The 23,471-nt window shown below is 39.4% G+C and overlaps 1 protein-coding gene across 35 annotated transcripts in view; it reads right to left on the minus strand.

The window, feature by feature from the left end:
• Positions 1-1,301: 1,301 nt before the first annotated feature.
• Positions 1,302-23,471, minus strand: part of fbrsl1 (fibrosin-like 1) — a 322,164-nt gene continuing 299,994 nt past the window's right edge. For 5 of the 35 annotated variants that reach the window (XM_077241496.1, XM_077241492.1, XM_077241491.1 and 2 more), the window contains 13 exons: positions 19,699-20,068; positions 18,716-18,960; positions 16,005-16,267; positions 12,975-13,025; positions 12,740-12,835; positions 10,103-10,174; positions 9,962-9,991; positions 9,787-9,858; positions 9,384-9,516; positions 6,912-6,995; positions 4,638-4,721; positions 3,820-4,081; positions 1,302-3,727 (listed from right to left, as the gene is read on the minus strand). In XM_077241496.1, the coding sequence (XP_077097611.1) occupies positions 2,425-3,727; positions 3,820-4,081; positions 4,638-4,721; positions 6,912-6,995; positions 9,384-9,516; positions 9,787-9,858; positions 9,962-9,991; positions 10,103-10,174; positions 12,740-12,835; positions 12,975-13,025; positions 16,005-16,267; positions 18,716-18,960; positions 19,699-20,068 (3,065 nt within the window). In that variant the 3' untranslated portion in view covers positions 1,302-2,424. Of the gene's footprint in view, positions 3,728-3,819; positions 4,082-4,637; positions 4,722-6,911; positions 6,996-9,383; positions 9,517-9,786; positions 9,859-9,961; positions 9,992-10,102; positions 10,175-12,739; positions 12,836-12,974; positions 13,026-16,004; positions 16,268-16,406; positions 16,568-18,715; positions 18,961-19,698; positions 20,069-23,471 lie in introns of all 35 variants that reach the window. The other 30 variants (XM_077241518.1, XM_077241517.1, XM_077241510.1 and 27 more) reach the window with 16 other exon arrangements.

The raw sequence follows: 23,471 nt of genomic DNA on the forward strand, positions 1-23,471 counted from the left end.
GAGAGGCACAGATGCTCAGTGTCTATGGAATAACCCTCTCAATTACAGGATGGCCAAATTGAAACGGATCCCGATTTAACTCTCTTTCCAATACACCTCACGGCAGCTTTCCCAGTCCGTCTATTCTCTCTCCGGCGATGGCCCTCTCTGAAGCAGCACGTCCAGATAGGCTGCCAGACGCAGCAGGGAGACCATCGATTCTCAATAACACCACTAATGACTGCACACTGCCTGACGCATGCTGCCATTACTTGAGGTGAGGGCAGGGACTGAGGGCAGGCCAGAGCGTGGCACGCCAGATGGAGCCAGTTAGGGATGGTTATGAGGATGAATTGTTTGTCAGTTGGGGAGAAGATGGATAGAGAGAGCAGGAGAATGAAATTGCACGTAAGAAAGACAGACAAAGATAGAGAGACTAGAGGGACAGTAACCTCTTGTCGTCTTATTTGCAGGACAGACCAACTTCGGTCTATTCTTTTTCAGTTTCTTTCACTTCTTCCTCGCCTTCTTGATCCATCCCTCATTAGCAGGCGTCACTCCCATTAATGAGTCCAGACCGCAGGTCAATACAGCACTAGCCTCAGAGTCAATACCAGTTACCTGCAACACAAACACTCAAAAGCTGCACTTGCAAAAAATCGATATCGTGTTGCAGACCTGTCCCATCACCACTCTCAGCCTACTCTCTACAGCAGTGCTGACATAAACGCTCTTTCCTGTGAAAATATAGTGAATAGTGACTGTGGAGAATATTCTGCATAAACAGACTGAACAAAGTCTAATTGACATACAGACACTATCTGAATTTTGTTTCCCAAATTGTTTTTTGCAAAACATCTTCTATAAAAAGCAACCCGGTTCTGTCATGAAGTCACCCAAAATTCAGTTGAAAATAATGTTTTGCATAAAGAAAATTTTTCAAGGAATTTTTGCATAAACATTTAAATTGCAAAGTACATTTGTAAAATACAATTTGAAGTATAAATCATCTGCTTCACTGAATTCTAATTTATGCTAATTAAAAATAAAATAAATACTTGAAAAAAATATTTGGTAATATTAAAAGACGAGTCAGACACTTGTCTTGTTATTGTTGTAATATGTATAAGGTTTTCTTTCTCAATATAGGGTAAAATGTGCTTCACTGTCATGAAAATAGATGTGGAAAATGCACAAAAAAATACTTATGACCTAGACATTTCTTAGTGAGATCAACCCATCCTTGTGTATGAAACATTGCACACTTCACCATCAACATTCAGCGAGTTTACTGAAGACTATAATTAAATAGCAGACATGTATGCAGATATAAGGTCCAACCTTTATTCCATACATTTTTAAACCATGAATGTTCATTTTTTTCACGCCTAAAGCTCTACTTGTTTTGTATACAAGAGTCTAAGAAAAACAACTGCACAACACCACAAGGTCGACAGAAAGAGTCTATTGCCACCCCAACCATTCCAATATGTTTCCCAGATGTCCAGGTTTTGTGGCTGGAGAAGTGTTGACTGCTGAAACAGTTCCTTTATGACCTGGAGGTTTATAGCTGTTTGTTTCATTGGCTCTTAATTGGACAAATGAATAACAGGTATCCAGGTTCTCACTTTAGAACTCCATTTTGACAACCGTCCAATCAGAACTCTCTTAATCCTCTTTGCATAGATTGCATTGCCATGACCGCAACCCCATTTGATTGGACAGCTCCGTCACCATGGTTTTCAACCTGGAAGTGGTTCTGTTTAATTTCATTGTTTTTTTTAGAAACATTTAAAAAGCCTAACAAATGTACAATGTCATTTCGTTCCAAGTAATATCAACAAGGTATTTACAATATCTTTAAATTTTACATAAACCAAACAAGAATATTGTAATGCATATTTGTCTGCATATCTCAAAAACCAAAAACAAAAAACTCGGAAATGTAACTTTGTACATGGTCAGCACTGAATATCTCCAGGTACCATAGAGCAAATCAACTGTCAAACAGTGAGTTCATACCAATTCAGATATGTAGACATCCATATCCTGCAGCTCACTAGGATAAATACAGGGCAGAGAACAAATGAAACTTAATGCAAATACATAAAAAATGTCTGTACATGAAGGATAGGAAATGTACAAACAAATTTCAGAATGTCTTTTCACTTGAAAACTGAAAAGGCATTGGATTAATAATATATTAATATCAAATTTTTGTTTGGTAGTTCACGTTTGTGTCTTATATTCAGAGCTACCAAGAGATGGAGCTACCAACTCATTTCTTCTACTCCAATCAATTAAAAAAGCCGGTTGATGTGCTTGTTCCAAGGTACAAATCTTTGTACAAATTACACATTTATTTATCGTTTACTCTACTTTGTGTGAAAATAAGTGCATGTTGCCTGTGTCCAACTCAAGTGAGGCATTTTCCTTTCTAGTACGTTACCGTGCCTCCACTTCTTTGGGGTTGCGTGATGGTGAGTACTCTCGAGGGTCCTGGGTGGTGATTGGCGTAGTCCGTCTTGGCGACGCTGGTCTGGCAGTACCAGAGGGTACCAGAGGTGGTGGGGCACTTAGTGCTGCAGTTGGGGGTGTCCGGTTAAGAAGTCCGTTATGTCCTGTTGAAGGGCTAAGCCTTGGGTACGGCATCCCACCAAGGTGTGACATAAATGGTGGCATGTGGGGTAAGTGTCCTTCGATGGGCGACTGGTGAAGTTGGTGAAGCCTTGCCCGATCCAGTTCCTCCCGTAAATGCATCCGTTCCCTTTCTTCAGCCTGTTGCCTCAGTCTCTCCTGTTCACGCCGAACTTCCAGAAGGTGTTCGTGGTGCGAGTAGTCATGTGGCTCCCGATCCCGATAGACCCGTTCTGGATCATAGATGCCAGGGAACCGGTGTCCAGGCTCGGAGCGAAGCTGGAAGTCCATGCGCCGCTGAAGGTCGAGGTTTCGGTAAGCCTCTCGTAGAGGATCCCAGGAGAACGCCGGATGTGGAAGGCGGTCTCGACCTGCTGCAAGAGGGCTGACTCCCATAAAAGGTGCCATGCGGGTGCGTTCAAGCGCATTCAGACTTCCCATTTGATGCATGGCACTAAGAGAGAGCGGCAGTGAGTGTGGCATGGGGACTCCGTGAAGTGAGGCCGGTGTCGGAGGGTCACTACAGCGAGGAGATGGCGGAGGAGGCTGATGGGATAGTACAGGGTGGTGATGAGCTATTGTTGTTGTTTGATGAGGTGGAGGAGGGACTTGAGGCTTAGTGGCAGCTTCAGATCCAATCACCATCACGTCTTGATCTTCCTTGCGTTCCTCCTTGATCTTCATGTCGTTCTTCACCTTGTGTAGCAGATCCCCTGAGCTGGTTTCCTTTCTATCCCTCTCACTTTCTTTAATCGGTAGCGGTTGTGGGATTCCCATCTTGATTCCTGCATCGTTAAGGACATTTTTCGAGTAAGGAGAGGGCGATCGGTGAATGGATTTGAGAGAGTCATCTGAGGAACGCCTATCTGTGATCTCCTTCCCTGGAGAACGACTTTCCTTCACCTTTATGTCTCCTAAAATGCCTGCCTCTCGCTGGCGCTCCAAATGCTCTTTCTCAGGCTCTCGGTTGCGGTCGGCACTGCCACTGCGGTGTCTGCCAGAGTCAGTCGAGTTCTGGCTATTTGAGCGAATCAGGTTGCTGATCTGGTAGCTAACTGGAGCGGAAGCTGGAGATGAGCGGTTTGAATGGCGATTACGATCTATACAGTCTCTGCAACAGGAAAGAGCCCATCATTAGTTGAATTAGTAGACAAAAAGAAGGCAAAATAAGATGCTTTGCTACATGAAATCAGCAACACCAACCTGTCCTTTTCTTTCTCCTCTTTCCCAACAGAAGAGTCCCTTTTTTCTCTCTCCCTTTCTTTTTCTTTCTCGCGCTCCCGGTCTCTATCTCTATCGTGGCTGTTTGCAGAGCTGCTTCTTTCTGCATCTGCAGATTTGGGCCACTGTGGAGGGGTCGGGAAGGAGGGCGGTGTACGGTGCAGCCGATTCCAGGTGTCGTGATGAGGACTACTGAGACCATGCAGCCCTGGACCCTCTTTGGGTCCAAAAACACTGTTGGCCCCTGAAATAACAAGAAAAATAACATCAGTGTATCAGATCACAGTCCAGTTCTATCAAGGATCTGCATACACAAACTGAAAGGTTAATGGGATAGTTTCTTCTACAAATGGGGTACCAAGGGCTGCTTTTTAAGACTTTTCAGCAGAGAACAAATGAATGACCCAGCGGGCTCAAAAGCTATGAAAAGCAAAGTGTTCCATAGAGATTCTATTTCAATGCAATCAGTTTCACTAAAAGAACTCCCGTTCAGCCAATGAAGGAAGAAGGGAGAGGAAATGAGATATGGCGAACCCCTACTTTGCGAGAAACTAATAAATGCAAGAGCAATGATAAACCAGTTGGGTTGCGAGTTTGAGTTGGGGTGTGAATTTGGCAAAGGCCTGTCTGCGGTAATGACTGCCTCCCCCTGTTTCCCTTAAGTCTCATTTTGCATTTGCAGCAAAGCTAAGTGCCTTTCTTTTATTCCCACCTCCTTTTTATTCCCTCTGCACTCTCTGTGGTCTACAGCTAAGCTGTGCTGCACTGAGCTGAGCTAGAGGCCGGGGGCCGGGGCTTACCGAGGGTTGGGTTGCCTAATCCACCGAAGGCACTGCTTGAAAGGTTGCTGAGGCCGCCAAAGGTACTGGAGCGACTGAATGGATCTGCAAAATGCCAAACAGGGATTAGCGACGCGGGGCCGGAGGTGCCCGACCATTCCAACCGGCTTTTCTCTTACAAGCCAGCTTTGTTTTTTGCGTCACTGTTACTGCTGCTATTCTAACTCCCTAAGGGTTGTTTATTTCTCCCAGTAAGATTGTTGGAGAGTGTTCACTGGCTGTGGATTAGGTAGCAAAAGGTGCTGGCATGAAGAGCGATACCTGATTGGAGTGCGATTGCTAGGGACATTTTGAAATGTCTGATGTGGAAAATGCTTAAGTGAAAGTTAGCAAAACAGCTCATGTGTCTCCCATTTCCTCTAAAAGTTTGGGTGTTCTTTGCATCTACTTACCCCTTACCCCTTTTAAGCTTTGTATTGATACTTACCTTGCTAGGGATGTAGCCAAAATAGTCCATGCAGTTGCATTAATATATGTTCAAATTAAATACAAAACAAACAACCTCCAGCCCACAGAACTAAAAACACAATTCAGTGTTTTCTATGTGGAACATAGATTTAAATTCCTGAACTCCAGGAATGGATTTATGACTAATCCACAGTGTACTTAAATAAGTAAGCAGTCATTTAGCAAATGCTTTTATGTCAAGAAATTCACAATACACTAATTCACATGAACAATCCCCCTTGGAGCAACCTAGAGTTAAGTGCTTTGCTCAAGGGCACAATAGTGATAAGTTCTTGACTCAGAAACCAGAAGCCTTCTGATTACCAGTCCTGAGCTTTAACTACTAGGCAACACCTCACCCAACTCCGCATTTTAGTTGTCTCTACATTTCCTTTGGGCCCAAGGTGTTTACAAATTCAAATTGGATTGACTTGAGAGCTCACTGTGTGAAATCAGCATTCAATAACATATCTGATAGAAACTGTAGGAGAACACTATATGAACGAAGCAGAGCCCAGTAAAAAGGGAAAGATAGTAAAATATACTTGTACTGTATTTTGTTGTACAGAGGGAAACAAAGGTTGAACTTTGGTCAGAATGGTTTCTGACAGAAAATGTGTGTGTGTGTTGGGGATTTATTCACAATTTGGTGAATAAAAGACAGAATATCTTTATAATTTTTGTCTTTGTCTTTATACATATAATACATAATAATAATATTATATCATTGTATTGCTTTATATTATATCTTGACAATAAGTGTATTTTGTCTTGTGGTAATTTTTGCTTTTTATACACCAGCCTGTTCAGCAAAAAAGTAACTTTCATTCAAGATAAAATATCAAGACTTAATATCTGAAGTATTTTTGCTTATTAAGTTGATCCTGTTTTAAACATGTTAAGGTATTTTTCCAAACACTAACAAAACACATTTACTATTTATACAGAATATTTGTCGCCATGGACCACAAAACCAGTCACATGGGTCAATTTCTTGAAACTGAGATTTGTGCATCATATTAAAGCTGAATAAATAATCTTTCAATTGATGTATGGTTTGTTAGGATAGGACAATATTTGGCCGAGATATATTGAGATATATATACATTGAGAAAATCGCCTATAAAGTTGTCAATTTTTGCGATTGTGATGCAATCACTCACAAAAATAAATGTTTTATATATTTACGGTAGGAAATTTACAAAATATCTTCATGGAACATGATCTTTACTTAATATCCTAATGATTTTTAGCATGAAAGAAAAATCAATAATTTTGACCACAAATATACCCGTGCGACTTGTAAATGGTTTTGTGATCCAGGGATCCAAATATTAGACATTTTATTGTTAAAAAATATTTTGAAAGTTGAGTTAAGGGTAAAATTAGAATATCTGACCCTTTGGGGAGACACTTCTGAGCAGACGAGATTTGACGAGAACAAAAACAAGGCTATGTGGGATATTAGTATAGTATTTTCAATTTGTCATGTTATCTAAAGTTTCTACACTAGGCCCTGAATGATTTTTACAATATATATTTATATGTATATTTTTTACAATATATATTCGGAATTTGCGGGTTTGGGAAATTTGTGGAAATATGTGCTGAATGATCATCACTGAGGTGTGCAGCACTACAACAAATGGAACAGATTGCATTTCTACCATTCTTTGCCTCGTTTATGCTCAAATTAAATAAGTGATTTCCACATAAGATGAATGTATTCAATTTGAATAACAGAAGGACATATAGACGAAGAACTATTTAAAATGGTGGTTTACTTACACTTACCTGCCAAATGGCTAGGAGGCAGGAAGCCGGTGTGGTGATGAGACGGCCCATAGGGTGAAGCAGCTGGATGTCCCGATCCTATAGAATACAGCAAACAGTTAAAACAGCCAAACAGTTACATTTTTCACCACAACAGAACTAGATGTAGTCTCTATATACTGTAAAATAAGTCAAGAGACTAACTTTAGTTTAAATACGTACTCCTATTCCAGTTTAATGCATAGAGACAACTAGAAGCCAACCTGGCTCAACCATTTACCCAGACAATAAACGGACAGTGATGTCTTAGATTGAGTGCTCAGGTTGCATTTCAAAGGGTCAACCGTCTATTCATATGTCATTTGTTAGTGTGTATCATTAATGAAGAAACCAATTACAAGCTCCTTCATGACACCATGCTGCATAATTACAATCCAAAGGGCAGACACGCTCTTGTTGCCCTTCACCAAAGAGCTACCAGTCAATTATATCAGGTAAAAGCATTTATATTCATACCCGTAGCCCCAGTGTTGAGCCAAGACAACGTACAAAATAACAACATGCAAATGAGAAAATACAAATCTGTGTTTATTATACTGGAGCCATACCAATAAAGCTATTTCAGTATAATTTGCAAGATAAAATATAAATAATCTGTGAGGGCAGTATCTTGATTGGATTATAAATATAGTTTATAAGTGAAATGAAAATCACTTTTATATAAGTAATATCTTAAAGTGGTCAGGTCTAGCAGTGATTTCAGCATCAGGCTTTCCCAGAACAGCAGGGAAGGGAATTATTTCCAGGAAGCATTGTGTAACTGCAATTGTTTTTATCTTAAACTAATATTTTCCATCTCAATAATTTAAAGTAAATATGACATGGTTACACTTTTTTTGAATTAAGTCTCAGTAAAATTTTAGTGTGGACAGTGTTAGAGTTAGGTTTGGTAGGATAAGTTGACATGTAGTTGCAATGTAACGTACAGTAGTAGAATAGTATCTGCTGTATAGACCTTATGCACCAGAGAAACGAGGGCGCCGCCATCTTTAGAATATTGTCTTTGAACTTCCGTTTTTGCGTTCGCTCTGTATATTTCTATGGCATCACTGTCCAGGAGTAATTAGCTGGTGAAGTTGATTTACTTATTGTAGAGTTAACGAGAGTTATCATGAGCATTGTAATGTTTATCATAAGCATTGTAAAGCATATGTCTTAACAAATGGACCTTGGAAATTTTTTAAACGAGCCGTTCATTCATAACTACGCAATATCGCTGTGAAAATACGGACCGGAAGTCAAAAGACAATTTTCTACTGGTTGAGAGAGGAATTACTGCAGTAAATTGACTTAGGATGGTCTATTTTACTGTCATTAGTGAATATTGTAGAATAGAATAGAGCCCAGTATAACCTCAAATTGTTATTTCTTAACGTTCAAATAACGTTCTTATAACCAGGAAATAACGTTAATACAACGTTTATATAACAAGAGAATTGTACGTTCTAATGACGTTTGAATGATGTTCTTATAACCAAGCAAGAACGTTAATACAAAGTTTATATAACGGGAGAATTGAATGTTCTTATAACGTTTTGAATAAAGTTCTTATAACCAAGAAATAACGTTAATACAACGTCTAAAAAACTGGACATTTTGAATGTCCCTAGAACATTCTGAAATAACGTTAACGTTTTTATAACTTGATGGGAACGTTATGAAAACGTTCTTATAACCTAAAATTGTTAGCTGGGGAAGAGGAGAGATTCGTGATTGCACTGAACACGTTTTAAGTGCAGGATTCTCTGAGCGAGCCCAGAGAAAATAGACCTATTTTAACAAGAGCAGCGTGTATCTGAGAGCGCGGCACATTATATTCCGCGCGCGAGCAGAGAGATTCGCGCTCGCGCATTATATTAATGTACTTTCGCGCTACAATAATGCGCTCAGCATCCATCGTCCATGTAACGTAACAGAGCACTGCTGTTTGTTTACCCTCACTCGTTGCTGCTTATAAGTGCAACATTGTAAAGGGTCCGTCTGAAACAGTGTCGCGCAGCGTAACGTTCGTTCCGAACGTTGTGTAATTAAATACACCGGTATGGCGGTTTATTCAAAATCAATATCGTGACGAAAATATAAACCGGTTTTCGGTTTGAACCGGTTTACCGCCCAACACTAGTCTATAGTATCTATATAATATCTGCTGAGGGAGCATCAAAATAAAAGTGTTGGCAGGTATTAAGCAGACAGTCTTGTTGCAAAGTTACTTATAGTTTGTAGAATGTCTAAAGTGGACCATTGAAATAAAGTGTTACCTGATATGTTGTTTGTTACTCATTTTAGAGGACATTCAATGATAAAAAAGTGTATGGTAGGATTTGATTTTCTGCATAACCTTATGCATCATGAGACTAGGAATGTGTACTGAGAGTAAATAGAGTCAAGTTTGATTTCATGTTAACTTCTGGAGTTTAATTCACACACCTGTTGATGAGAAGAGGGGTCTGGCCAGGTCATGAGGGTAGGGGAACCCAGGGAATACGCCTGGAGCTGGAGGACGACTGAATAGATCAAGTTTTCCATTCATGTCCAGTTTATGCGGGTCCAAGTGCATCTGCTTTTAAGGGACAAACATCATTTTGAGGTTATATTCAATGTGACTATGATATATGTGTACAAAGTTTAAAAAGTACTATTTATTTCTTTATTTGTAAACCTTCCTTAATGAGGGAAAATTACTCAAAAAGTTAGACTTCAATGCATGAATCATTACAAAGTGTACTTATGCATTCTTGTACTTCGCTCACACTAAATGCTACACAATATTAAAGAAAGAGACAAGGAAAACTCCTTTCTGAACCTTTTCTTGACTTCCGAGAGAACTTACTTTCATCTTCTGCTGATGATGGTAGATCTGCCAGGCGATTTGAACATGCACAGCACACCATTTACCTGGCTTCTGACATGAGCGAAGAAGAAATTTCAAAGGATGAGCAAAAAGGCGGTAGCATTTAAGGTGTAACATGCAGGGATTGAAAGGAAAATGAAAATATGATGCTTACTCTAACTGAAGTCCTAAAAGGATCTGTTATCTGTTAGGAAAAGAAATAGAGAAAATAGAGAAAAGTTCAAGTTCATGAAAAGCTGAAAACACCACAATCCTCATTAGTTTGTAATGGCTAATCTCTTAGCGGACGGCTTACCCTCGGGTCCTTCTGAAGGAGAGTGTGCGGGACCGTTCCTGGTCTTGCTGCAACATCAATAGGGTTTGAGGCCTGGAGAGAAAAATGAAGACCTTTTTTAGAAAAAGCTAATGGAACAATGGACACTGAGGTCTGTTTCTTTACTATTTTCAATTATGAACTGTTTAGAGATATTACACTGCATTGCATTTTTGGCTGCTTGGTGTGATGACTAATGTCTAGCTGGCACAGAAAACATCAGACAAAACTCTAGCTCATCCAAATTTGAATTCATACAGAGGTTTTGTGGCTTGTAGTCAGTGTGTTAACTTTAAGGTAATCTACTGTGTGCTAGTTAAAAATTAACTTAAAATTAACTTAAAATTAAACAGAAATATGCATTTAAAAATGACTAGCAAATGAGCAATTCATGGTTCAGTGCTGTCATGTAACTAAAGCCTTTAGACCAAGCGTGCCGCACAAGCCCTGAAAAGTGAAAGCAAAGCATCTCGATCGCCCCCCGTCGACCGGTCCTAGTATAGCTCATAAACCCGCCTCCCCATGTTATTCAATGGGACGTGAGACCAACTAAACAATTAAATTACACTTCACATATCTTTTTTCCAAAGATAGTTTCTGTCATTTACAGTAGTTTTCATCACGCTGATGTAATTTCAAGTGTTTGTTTTTAAAATAAGTTTGTTTTTAGTTAGTTATTTGATGCTATAAAAACGGCGCTGTGGCGTCATGATTGACAGCTGTGATTGACAGGTTCTCTGAGCAAAGTAGTCACTGAAGCAACAACGGACTTTTTCTTGGGATCTTTGGAGGACTGAGGAGATTGGAGCTTTAAATTTAATATCTAAATTTCTATAATTAATTATTTCACACCGACATAATGGTTTGTTCTGCAGCAGAGGCGCGTTATTACGATTGATTCAGCGAGAGTGAGGGCGGGACCAGAGCGGGACGTTGATTTCGCGGCTTTACTTCCTGCTCACTACTACGCATGTCTGGTCCTGAAAAAGCCTATAAACTCAATGTTTTAAAAGGAAACATGTCAGCTCAGGAATCTGTGAATCATTATGGGTGTAGCCTAAAGTTTAAAACTACACTTTAGTCCCAGGTTTCATGGATTCCACAGTCATTTATTCTAATAAACTTTATACTTGTTGGAAATTCCAGACTCGCTCTACCTTTGACTGGTAGTTAACATAATAGTGAGAGTTATTTGAGAAGTGCCAGGTAAAAACCATTACACACCAAGTGAGTGAAAGCTATATCTCACTCACACACACACACACACACACACACACACACACACACAGACACAGACACAGACACAGACACAGACACAGACACACACACACACACACACACACACACACACACACACACACACACACACACACACACACACACACACACACACACACACACACAGCTTAAGACCACAGTGCTAAGTCTAAAGTTAACACAAAAGCCTCCAGCAGGTTATTGAGCCTATGCCTCTTTGCATAATCCATTAGTGGAGAACGTGGCAGTGGTAGATTTCTCCATCTGTCTGGAAATGAAGCTGTGTGGGATTTGAGAGCACTCTGAATACTAATGGTGAGGTGAGGCTGGGCTCTAGATCAGGGGACATGCCACATTTCTACTTAATACAGTATACAGACAACAGAGAATGTATTTCTAACAACACCAGGGATACACAGGGAATGTTTTAAATACCTTGATAGAGGTTAACTGTTCATTTTAAATTGGCACCTTTGTATCTGGACCCCCTTTTTATGACTTTGTACTCACTTTTATTATCAGCAATTTAAAGATGTGGCAGGAAATTATTGGGATAGAGAGAAGGGGACGGGATTGAGACATGAGACATATCCCAGATTCTCTCTCATATGGATCTGTTCTAAGCAACCATAGTGAAAATATAGGAAGCCTAAATAATAATGCAATGAAATTGTCAACTGATTTTTTTTGGCAAAAAAAAAAAATTCAGTTTCGTCCAAAATAGTTTTGGAGGGATGTAATCATTGACCAAAACAGTAATTGCTTCTCTGGGGCTACATTTTGACCGTGTCAACATCTGTTTTGTGAACACAATGTTGATAAGCTACAACAGGTAAACATATTAACAGTGTGGAAGCTCTTGTGACAAAAAATGATGCTAGATTAGTAAAATGTAAAAAGAACTGTTCTATGACTGGTCACCCGTGATTACGACACCCTGAACAGCATACTGAGTTCAAATACTGTACCTAATTTCTCCAATTTAATTAACATTATTTTTGATTTTGCTTTAGGCTAAATGAAAACTTTTAGTTGTGGTAATTTTGGTTCTGATAAAAAATGTATTTCGGTGCATAGTGTAAAATGTTGGAGAGGAAATTTAACTTCCATTCTCAACTGAAAAAGACTTTAGACTTATCCTATGTTTCACAGACATATTTTCAGATTCATATGGCACCTGCTTTTTTTATGTGCCCATCTGTGTGATCACACTACCAGCCTTTTATGGGCCATATTTAAAATATTTTTTTTTTTTACTTTTTAATCTCGTAATCTTGAACCAACTACATGCTCTCTTTCTCATTCTGCTCAAGTCAAAGCAGTTTGGTCTACACTCCCACATGATGTGTGTGAAGGTCTAACCTTTGGCTGGAAGGCGCCTTGCAATGAACTGAAGGGCCCTGAATGTGGAAGCAATGGAGGCATGCCCGGCATTGTTGGCGGGTAGGAGGGAAAAAACTGCAAAAAAAAAAAGAAAAAAGAAAAAACATGCAAAAACTTTACAAATAGGCATGTGTCTCAAAGTTAGCATAATTGACAATCTGCTTAATCTTCAGACAAAGACAGGGTAATGCAGTCAAAACAAGTTGGCACTTACATTTGAATGTCTCAAGAAAGGATTGTCCAGCTTTGGGGCGTACTTGTCGAACTGAGAGAATGAGAGAGAAAGAGAGAGAGAGAGAGAGAGCAAATTAAAAACATATCAACAAAATCAAAGGCATCTGTGACCAAAAACATGAGAGAGCTTTACTGCAGTGTGCTTACATAGACAAATAAATAGCAGATGAAGCTCAAATAAATTACACCCTTTTAATAAAACAATTACACAGTAAAACAGCCATTCAATGTCACATGAAAGAAAACCACAGCAGCCGCAGCTGGCACAGGGTTCACAGAGCCGACTCGGAGTGTGGGAATACACTCACAAAAGAGTCCAACCAGATTGCTAAACAAATGAAAGGCACCCTTCACTTCCAATTAAAATGACATGAGCCATTTATTACTTGGCAGTGTCATTCCTTTACAGTTTAGAAATACATATAAAACAGTAACTCTTTCAAGTCAAGTTCTAGTTAAACAGTGCAATTTGAGCATAAAGATAGCAGTGTAACTATAGGATAGCTACTAGAAAAAGCATGTGAATGTCACGAGATTCTGTATTTGATGAGTCAGGAAACAGCTGTAATGGTTTATGATCATTTTTAGACACTTTTATAAAACGTGGTGGAAATAATGTCATAGCTTTAATCTTAATATTTCATAATCTTAATATTTTAAATCATTGTAATAAAATACATAAATGTTTTAAAATCTGTCCATAAAGATTTAAAAAATCCATACTAAACTTTTTCTTTTAAAAATGTTACTATTATGTTAATAAAACAAGTGTCTAAGTCATTCTAATTCAACTGGTTCACATTTTTAGCCCTCCAAGTTTAAGTAATTTCTTTTACATAAACATACAAATCCTTTACAAACCCACTTATATAGTGTTGTTTCTACAGAAGCCTATCGTCTCATGTCTCAGGTGGTGGTAATAAAAGTGGATAAACTCTTGTGTGAGTGTGTGTTTTCTATAAAAAGCAGGATGTCTTGAACCACAGCCCACTTATGATACAGACTTTACTGTATATTCCAACAGATCAGCATGCATAAGCTGCTTTTATCCTGCATTGTATGAATGTGTGGTGATAATTAGCTTAAATCAAACACACAAGTTTGCCCTGGCTGAGAAAATTGCTGATCTGGCTTCCAATTGCACTTCTGTGATCCTTCCGAGGGCCGCACACCTGCTTTATGGTTAACACTTGCCGAGTAAATACAGCAAAGGTTTATAGTGGTCTATAAAAAAAACAGTGCTTCATAATTCACAGCCCCTGTGTCAGAGCTTTATAACAAACAGCTTTGGCAAATCAAGGCTCAATATTTCAGCTGTAAACAATTAAATCTTTATACAAGAAAAGCTAGGAGGAAGGGAAGAAAGAAAAGGAAACAAGAAAGACATTATATAAAGTGTGTTACTGTTCAAAGTCAACATGAAATGGCATTCGCTACCCACTTTACTTTCCTGAACTGACACATTTTCGAATGTAACAAAAGGTAGTTTTCCTTTGTCAGGAAAGGATTTTTCTTCTCTGGAATAACATACATCAATGAATTATGCAAAATAAGACCAGGAACATGCATAAAGGAAGTAAATTGGGTTATTTTTTTGTTCATCTCATGTTGACTTAAAAATTTAAACACAACATTTCTTTCTTATGCATAGACTCGTAAACCAATCAAAAATGCTTTAGAAATCAACCATCAGTGTATTTGTCAGTAGAAAACATCACATTTAAATCACATGGTGTAAACAGAAATTCAACAATAGCAGTTCAGCAAACAAGACTTGCATCTCGTAAAGCATTCGAGGAAGGTCATTCAGCATTCAGATTCATAGCCATTTCAGTGTTTCAATTTAAAAGAATCCAAACAGCAAACTACAAACATATGGCATGTTTTAAGCTAATATGCAAACAGATTTTAATCTGTGGAGATGGTAATCTATGGTTCAAAAATGCTTTATTTTTCATCTAGTGCTCTGACATAATATCTTTTGGATTGGTTGACAGAAGCGATAGTATGCAGATAAGACGCTCTTGTTCCAGTTTGAATACGTTTCAGAAATCTGAATGCATTTTATATGGCTAGCTAACTTTGAGGAGCTGAATTTATCTGATTACAGGCTGCCAAAGTTTGCCTCTAATAGCCGCTTTGCAGACGGAAGCAATTACGCTTTATCAAAACAACCCTGTTGATGTCATGACTTTCATCTGCGGTGAGGTCATTATGTTTTGACCGCAAGCTTTGAATGTGTCACATAGAATGAGTTCTGTCTGTACCTCAGTCACGCCATAAGACTGTCTGCCTCCTGTTTTTCTCAAACAGCCCCCAGCACTCAGAAACATCACCATTCTGCTCATATGAAAGCAATAAAACATCTCTGGCTCACACTATAAAAGCGCAATGAGTACGGCATGTCAACATGGCAGCAAAAAGGATTTTTATTAGGGAAAGAGCTACAATATTTGTGGTTGTCATGGGAAAATTGTTTATCTTGTTAAGATGATGGGTATCGCTTATGTCACTGAGATGGTGCTGTAAAACTGGTTCAACCCTTTGGCCTCTGTTTAAGATCTGGCCTGGTTCATGATAAGCCTTAAGCCTCAGTAGTGGGTTGTAAACTCTATTACTTATTACACAACAATTAGTTACGGTGCGCTATTAGGATTGGATGAACGCCGTTCCGCTTCACAGTTTGCATCAGTCGGCTTGTCAGTGTTTGCAATGTTCCAAAAAGGATGCCAGTCTGTGCGTTGCTCCCTTACATTGAACTGTTTTCGTGAAAGGAGCAATAATAGACGAAATAACGTGCCATATATGCCAAATATAAGTTACTCGTGCTGTTAATCTGAATCTCAGCACGACTGATATTCAGCACATCAACACGATTGTGAGTGTCAATTGCTGGAAGAATATGATGGCCGCATAGAAAGGGCTTGTTTTAAATAGGTTGGAGAATTTTAAGGGGTAATAGGGAGGTAAGGAAGGGAGTAAAATCTCTCCGTTTTTTACTTATCCTCACATTTCTGGCTGGGGTACGCACCATTGGAGGTGCAGTGGGCGGCCCAATGATGGCTGCCGGGGGCAAACTGGCAGGGAAAGGCGTGAAGGTGTGCTGATGCGTGTGTTGGTGCTGGTGCATATGCTGATGTTGGTGAAACTCAGCCCGGAGGAGCGACACAGGGCCCAACGGCGACCCTGTCGCCCCTGGAGCCGACCCCCGACCTCGCTCTGAACTCTGAACCAGGAAGCGGTTGTTCAGCTCCTGCCGCAGAAGATCATGCTCTGCAAGAAAGGAGAGCGAAGGGAAAAAGGAGGGAAAGGGGGTAGATGGGGAAGACACGGGAGGGAAAAGAAAAAAAAGGCAAGGGCGGCCAGTGAGTTTTCACAACAGCGGTAGGAAGAAGCGAAAGAGGGTAGTCACCTGGCTTTCTCTGTTTCTCCAATTCAAGGTGTGAGGGTTTTCTACGTGAGGACTCATTGGTGGAGGTAAGAGAGTTGCCTGTGACAATGTGCCAATCAGAATCCCCGAATGAGGCTGGCAATACATGATTGGTTGGTTGAAAGATATCAACAGGCTGGTATCTAAAGACAAGAGAGAACCAAGAGTCACCTCAGCAGAAAACACACACACACTTGCCTCGACATACACAAACTCTTGTACTGACTTAAAGGGATAGTTCACCCCAAAAGGAAAATTCTGTCATCACCCTCATCACCCAAACCTGTATGAATTACTTTCTTCTGTGGAATTTTGACCATATATATACGTAAATTTACAATAAATAAAAATAAAAAGTGTGTTCCCCAAAAGAAACAATTGCATACAGGTTTGCATACAAATCTTTCATATTTCGGTGAACTATTCCTTTAAGTCCCTTTTTAAAGTTTAAAAAAAATCTTTGACCACTTGCTTGATGCTTTTAAAAGACATCAATATATACTTTTAATTTAAAGGGATAGTTCACCCAAAAATGAAAATTCTGTCAGTATTTACTCACCCTCATGTTGTTCCAACCCCGTAAGACCTTCGTTCATCTTCGGAACACGAATTAAGATTTTTTTGATGAAATCTGAGAGCTGGATCACTCCTCCATACTAGTTCAAAGGCTTCTTGAGGGATTGAACTTGCCGGCCTCGAAAAGTTATTAAAAGATATCGTTAAAATAGTCCAAGTGACTACAGTGGCTCAATCTTAAGTTTATCAAACGACAAGAACACTTTTTGTGCGCAAAACCCCCCAAAAATAACGACTTTATTTCACCTATTCATTTCCTTCTCTCTGGGCCTCGAGTCAGGTTACTAGTTTAACAGCGTATGATCTGTTGTTGTACGTCACACGCATCACCCACATGACCAGCGTCGGCCAATAGTGAGCCTACGTGTGACGAGCACAAAAAGTTCTCGTCGCTTGATAAACTTAATATTAAGCCACTGTAGTCACTTGGACTATTTTAATGATGTCTTTAATAACTTTTCGAGGCCAGCAAGTTTAAATCCCTCAAGAAGCCTATGGACTAGTATGGAGGAGTGATCCAGCTCTCAGATTTCATCAAAAATATCTTAATTCGTGTTCTGAAGATGAACGAAGGTCTTACGGGGTTGGAACAACATGAGGGTGAGTAAATATTGACAGAATTTTCATTTTTGGGTGAGCTATCCCTTTAAGAGTCTGCACTTGGTTTCTTACAATAAACTAAGATGCTAACTGCATGTTAACATATATTTTTTTTTTCTTAAATTCCTTGTCATTCTATACTTGATCCTTAGATTTCGATCAGCATGTCGCACTAAACTGTCTGGAATTGGCGTCTAAAAGCCAATAATCAACAAAAAAATTACACTTACCGTACAAGGAAAGGCAGAGATGGAGAGGACAGGTATAATTTATCAACATTTTTGCAAATATGAGAAAAGAACAGTGTAGCTGACATCCTTCTTTATTGCAGGTATCATATACTGTAGAAACTGGACTAACTGGATATAAGTCACATTTTTCACATGCTGACCTCTGATGCGTGCCTCATCTCATCTCGCACTTGAAAAATCTTAAAAAGAATGTGATTTAAGGGCAGTTCTGTTACTGAATCCTGTGCCTGTAAAGCTGTCTTTAACACGGGTTATTTGTCAACAAGGAGAGAAACTACTACAGTAACTGCAGGAAAAGTGACTAGATTTGTGGGAACCAAATTTTGCACATTTAAGACTAGTATTACAATATGCTAATTTAAGTCTTCAAAATTGGATAAATGTAATAAATAAGATGAAATAAACAATGTTTATATTTTTGTGGTATCACATATCTTTAATTTTATAGGTCCAAGTTAAAAAAAGCACACTCTTAGGGCACTAAGGAACAAGAAAAAACTACAACAGAGTGTTTGAGGAACAGAAATGCATTAAATGTATTCTGCAGGTCTGGTAAAAAGTTGGTAAAAACTGGACCCTCCAATCTCATTGGTCAATGGATGCTAATGTCAGAGTAAAAGTTTACATTTTTGCACCTTCACTTCTACATCCTTGAAAGGCGCCTTTCCAAATTGAAATCAGTGGATTTGCAGCATTCTTTAGTGCAGCGTAAACTCTAAAGTGTACACACCCATGTGCAAATTCAGTATTTTTATCAATTTGTTATATTGCCGAACTGACGGAACCTAGTGGTTGTCAAAAATATTCTCAAATCTCACACCAACTAAACCATAAAAAGTTTACATCACAGTGAGGGTTTTTTACCTGGATAGGGTGGTCCGGCAGGGTGTCCTGGCACCACCAGGCTGTTGGTCGGAGGAGGCAGTGTAGCGGGGTTGGCGAACATGGCCGGATGGCTGGAGATGTGAGAGGGCGAGTGAAGGGAGTAGTGGGAGGAAGGCAGACCGGCTATGGAGAGAGGAAGTGGAGGAGCAGGAGACGGGAGGCCGCGGAGGTGATGAGGGGAGTGAGAGAGGTGGTGTTTGGGAGGAAGACTGGAAGGGTTGTTGCTGTGATTAAAAAAGGAAAGACAGGATTTAAGAAATAATATTCATATTAGGACAGTTTATGAACTTAAATCTGTCATGCAGTTTAAATATAACTGTCGAATTTTCAGGTTATAACAAAATAAAATGTGATTTTTTTGACAGGAAAACGTAACATTTAATTACATATACATATGTACATATATTTATATATGTCATGGTCAGAATTACTGGCACCCTTGGCAAATACGATCAAAAATGGCTGTGAAAATAAATCTGAATGGTTTATCCTTTTGATCTTTAAAAAATGTAACCTTTCATTGAATTAAAACAATTAGGGAGGGGGGATCACATTATGAAATCAAAGATTTTCTCCAAAACACATTGGCCACAATTATTGGCACCCCTAGAAAATATAGTAAAATATATCTGAATGAGTATGAGTAAAATGAGAAAAAATATATCTGAAGTATATTCCCATTCATATATATATTTTTTTTAGTAAACCAGGGACTAGGTGACTAGGAACATGAAATTGATTGTTGAGCTTCACAAAAAAATAAAAAAATAAAATAAAAAGTCTGTAAGAAAATAGCTAAAGCATTGAAAATTTCCATTTCCACCATTAGGGCAATAATTAAGAATTTCTAATCAACTAAAGATGTTACAAATCTACCTGGAAGAGGACGCGTGTCTATATTGTCTTAATGCTCAGCGAGGAGGATAGTTTGAGTAAAAGTATTCTAAAAAAAAATTACTAACCTGATGTCGTGAAGACTGCTGTAAGGCGAAGGATGATGATGATGACTGATGATTGGCCGGCTGTGGTGTGACGGGGGTGGGAGTCTTTGCTCCAGTGAATGTGATTGGTTCCTCAGGAGGGGAGGGGTGGGGATATGGGGCACAGATTCCTTCTTGATACTGAGAGGGTTTGGGGAGATGGGGTGCGGTCTAGGCGGGGGGGCTGCCGCCGCAGCAGGGGCAGGAGACCCCGTAGGGGGCGACGCAGGAGTCGGACTTGAGATCGGTGGGACAAACGAAACGTCGTTACTCTGTTCCTGGCTACGCTGAAGGCCAGACACTTTGGTCGAGCTGGAAGTTTTGGACCCGAGATTCTCATTCGTTGGCGTAACTAGAAAGAAAGAAAAAAGGACAAAACAGAGATAATTTTTTATTTAATAGTCACTATATTTAATTCGGATGTCAAATGCAGTTTAGATGCTTTAATTGATGTAGCTGGGGTAAAGAGTGTAGTCTGCAACTGTAAAGGTTCATTCACACCAAGAGCGATAACTATTAAGATAGCTATAACTATATCAGCATCCATACAAACGCACAATACCGTTCTGTTCATTAGAAGTACACATTGCAGTTATGTTGTCTGCCACTTTAAATGCTCAAGCTATTTAAAGGGTAGAGCAGGATAGATTCTAATTGGCTGTCAATATTTGTATTGTTCATCATCTGGGAAAACATTTCTGAAAGTGATATCAATCATTCCTCTGTGAGGTTATCATTATAGTTGTGGTAAAGAAATTCCAGATTTTCATAGAATTAGAACGATTATTTAAACTTTACAGTTATTGTCTTTGGTGTGAATGGGCCTAAATGCTGCCTTTATTGACAGTATTTTGAAACAAATCACACTCAATACAAAACAGCTCCTCTAAGCAACAGATAATTTGAGCCATATTCAGTGAATTTTGTCCAGGGAAAGCACCACAGGTTTTTTTTTTTGTGGCTCAGGTGCATGCAAGCATCTCAAATCAAATGTGCATGCAGTTTGGCACAGCTGAAGACATGTAACCTATAGTGTGGGATTGGTTTGCCAATCCATCCATTAGTTTGCGGCAGGGTGAACAGAATCCAGCTGCGATGCCTTCGCTGCTCACTGTGCATAATGCTGGCATACACCATAACACCAAATACATCCACATCTGTCTGACTGTCTTCCTCTCTGTGCCCCATCTCTCTTATCTCCCCTTTATCGTTTTATCCCAGGTTCCTTTTCTTTCTGTATTTCTTTCTCTCTCCATGGGTTTTATGAAGTGTTTAATCAGGTCATTTTCATGCTTGACTATAATCAGATGATCCAATTTTCTGCAAGCAATCCAGTCAGAATGAATAAATCAGAGCTAATTAAAGTTAAATGCCGTTCCCATTCATAGATTTACAGAGCACACAGTCTGCCATGAAATAATTATGTTTCAATTGTGCTGTGAAAAGGGATCATGCACCCTTTATACTGGCCTTTCAGAGTCCCCCTAGCTCACTCTCTCTTTTTTACAAGATATTTCCAGGGATTTCAGTAACACTGCCAGTCTTTGTACAGAGGAACTTCTGCTTTTGCTCAGTTAATCGGAGTGCAGTTCAAAAAAAGAAGCTTTTACCCAAAGCTTTCTACAGAAACATTTCTAATGTTTCAAATTGTAAAAGCGGTAACACTTTATTTTGATGGTCCCTTTTGAGCATTCTGTTGACTTCAAGTAACTTTGCAACTACATGTCAACTAACTCTCATTAGAGTATTAGTAGACTGTCTGCTTAATATCTGCTAATTCTTTATTGTAATGGTCCTCCAACTAAAATTCTACTGACTATAAGTAACTACATGTCAACTTATTCTAACCCTAACCCAACCAGTCTACTTATACTCCACTAACACTCTAACGAGAGTTAGCTGACATGTAGGTGCAACGTTACTTATAGTCAACAGAATATATTAAAGGGACCATCAAAATAAAGTGAAACTGTAATCAAATAGTAAAATAATCAAGGGGTTAGAAAAGGAAGGTTCAACAGCTAGTGTAAATACACATATAAATATAATATTTATAAATTTATATCAGCCATCACTAATCTGAATTGATGTTTTACACAAAATATTATAGAATTTGAATGTAAGCCAATTATTGCATATTGATCCCAACACTGAAAAAAGTGTTGGATTATTGACCAGAATCTAGATGTCGCTGCATTCCTAGAGCAAACACCTGTTTCAACAATCACACATGCTTTTTTTACTGGCAATAGTGCTAGAAAAGAACACCGAAAGGAAAGATGGAGAGGTAGAGAGTAATTTAAGACAATACCTTCCCCAGGCCACTAATTAGCCCATTTAATGCAGTCCTCACCCATAACAGCTTAATGCAACCTCAAACAAAGACTCTCTGAAAGCTTGCAGCACACATACTCTCTCGCAGGCCATTAAAACCTCAGACCGGCGCTCCTAATGGAATATCTGAGCTGTATTAACATACCACTTAATCATTAATGGCCACTAATAATTGAGGGATAAAAACGCTAGCTCGAGTTCTTGACATATTTCTCCCCCTGCCGAAAGTGACGCACTTCATAAAGGAGCCCAAGTCTACAAACATAACATGTTCTTAGAAGGAAAAAAGTCCTTTTAAGTGTGTAGGTGGTGGAGCTTGTCCTTTTTTGCAGCGTTGGGTTGGCTTTTGAAGGTTTTTTGGGAACGGCAGTGGTTAGGATTTGTAGGGCAGAGCCTCGTACAAGATTAGTGCAAAAGGAGAACTTCTGCCCAATCGCTTGAAAAGGTCTAAACAGATGCACTCATGGATAACCCTGTCTTGCTGCCTTTTCCTACAAAGCAGAGAAGAAATAAGTTGCCCGTCGGTGACGTTGCCTTGGAAACCAGTCTCGGAGGCACGTTCATACAGTGAAAGCGGACAGTGGTAGTCAGGCTCCTCAGCTAGCAGTCCGTGGCACTTTAGGCACAATGGGCCCTGCGCTTTCTCTTAATGATGATTCTAATGGGCCATAATGGCAGCCAGCAGGCAGGACAAGACATACAAGCTTGGATTCTTTCTCATTAAAAAAGTGCCCCGTGAATGTCTCTGCTCGTCTGGATGCCTGCTGTATGTAATGAAGAGGCTTCTTCCCAGTCTAGAATGTGGCCGTAATCATTTCGCAGAAAATATGACACAATGTCATTCGAAACGAGCCAGTGTGATGTCATGCTTCTGGCAGTGGCTGTGCCTGTCACCTGTGAAATTCTTGTCAATTTTTGGTTGTGGTAAATTGTTAATATGTCAACCTCACTGTAGACACATCAGAATATTGATAGGGCAAGTTGCCACATTAAAGATGTATGGCTTTCAATTTTCTCAATACATTCCATATTGTGACTGTTGGCCCTGAAATTCTTCCTTAGGATTCTTTTAATGAGGAGACGGTGCCAAATAAACTTGTAACTCCTTTAACTTTTGTTTTTGACAACTGACAGGCCTCAAGGCAGAAATATTTCCCTGAGACAAACAAGATCTCATTATCTAACACCAAGGTCAGTGTTGTGAGTGTGCCCGCTAACAAGAAAACCATACAACACACCAACTTCTATGTAAATGGAGTAGATTTTTACAGCTTACCCATGCAAACTTTGCCAGGATGATGCTAGGAGCTTGGATTATTGCTTGCTAGGTGTTCTGAGTAGTTTCAGTGTATTGGCATTACTACTCTAAAAAAAAAGGCTGGGTTGTTTCAACCCAACTTTGGATCAAATATGGACACACC

Source organism: Siphateles boraxobius, unplaced genomic scaffold (assembly GCF_051911475.1).
Source record: "Siphateles boraxobius isolate OS27281-9 unplaced genomic scaffold, OSU_SipBor_1 24, whole genome shotgun sequence".
Taxonomy (NCBI): Eukaryota; Metazoa; Chordata; class Actinopteri; order Cypriniformes; family Leuciscidae; genus Siphateles; species Siphateles boraxobius.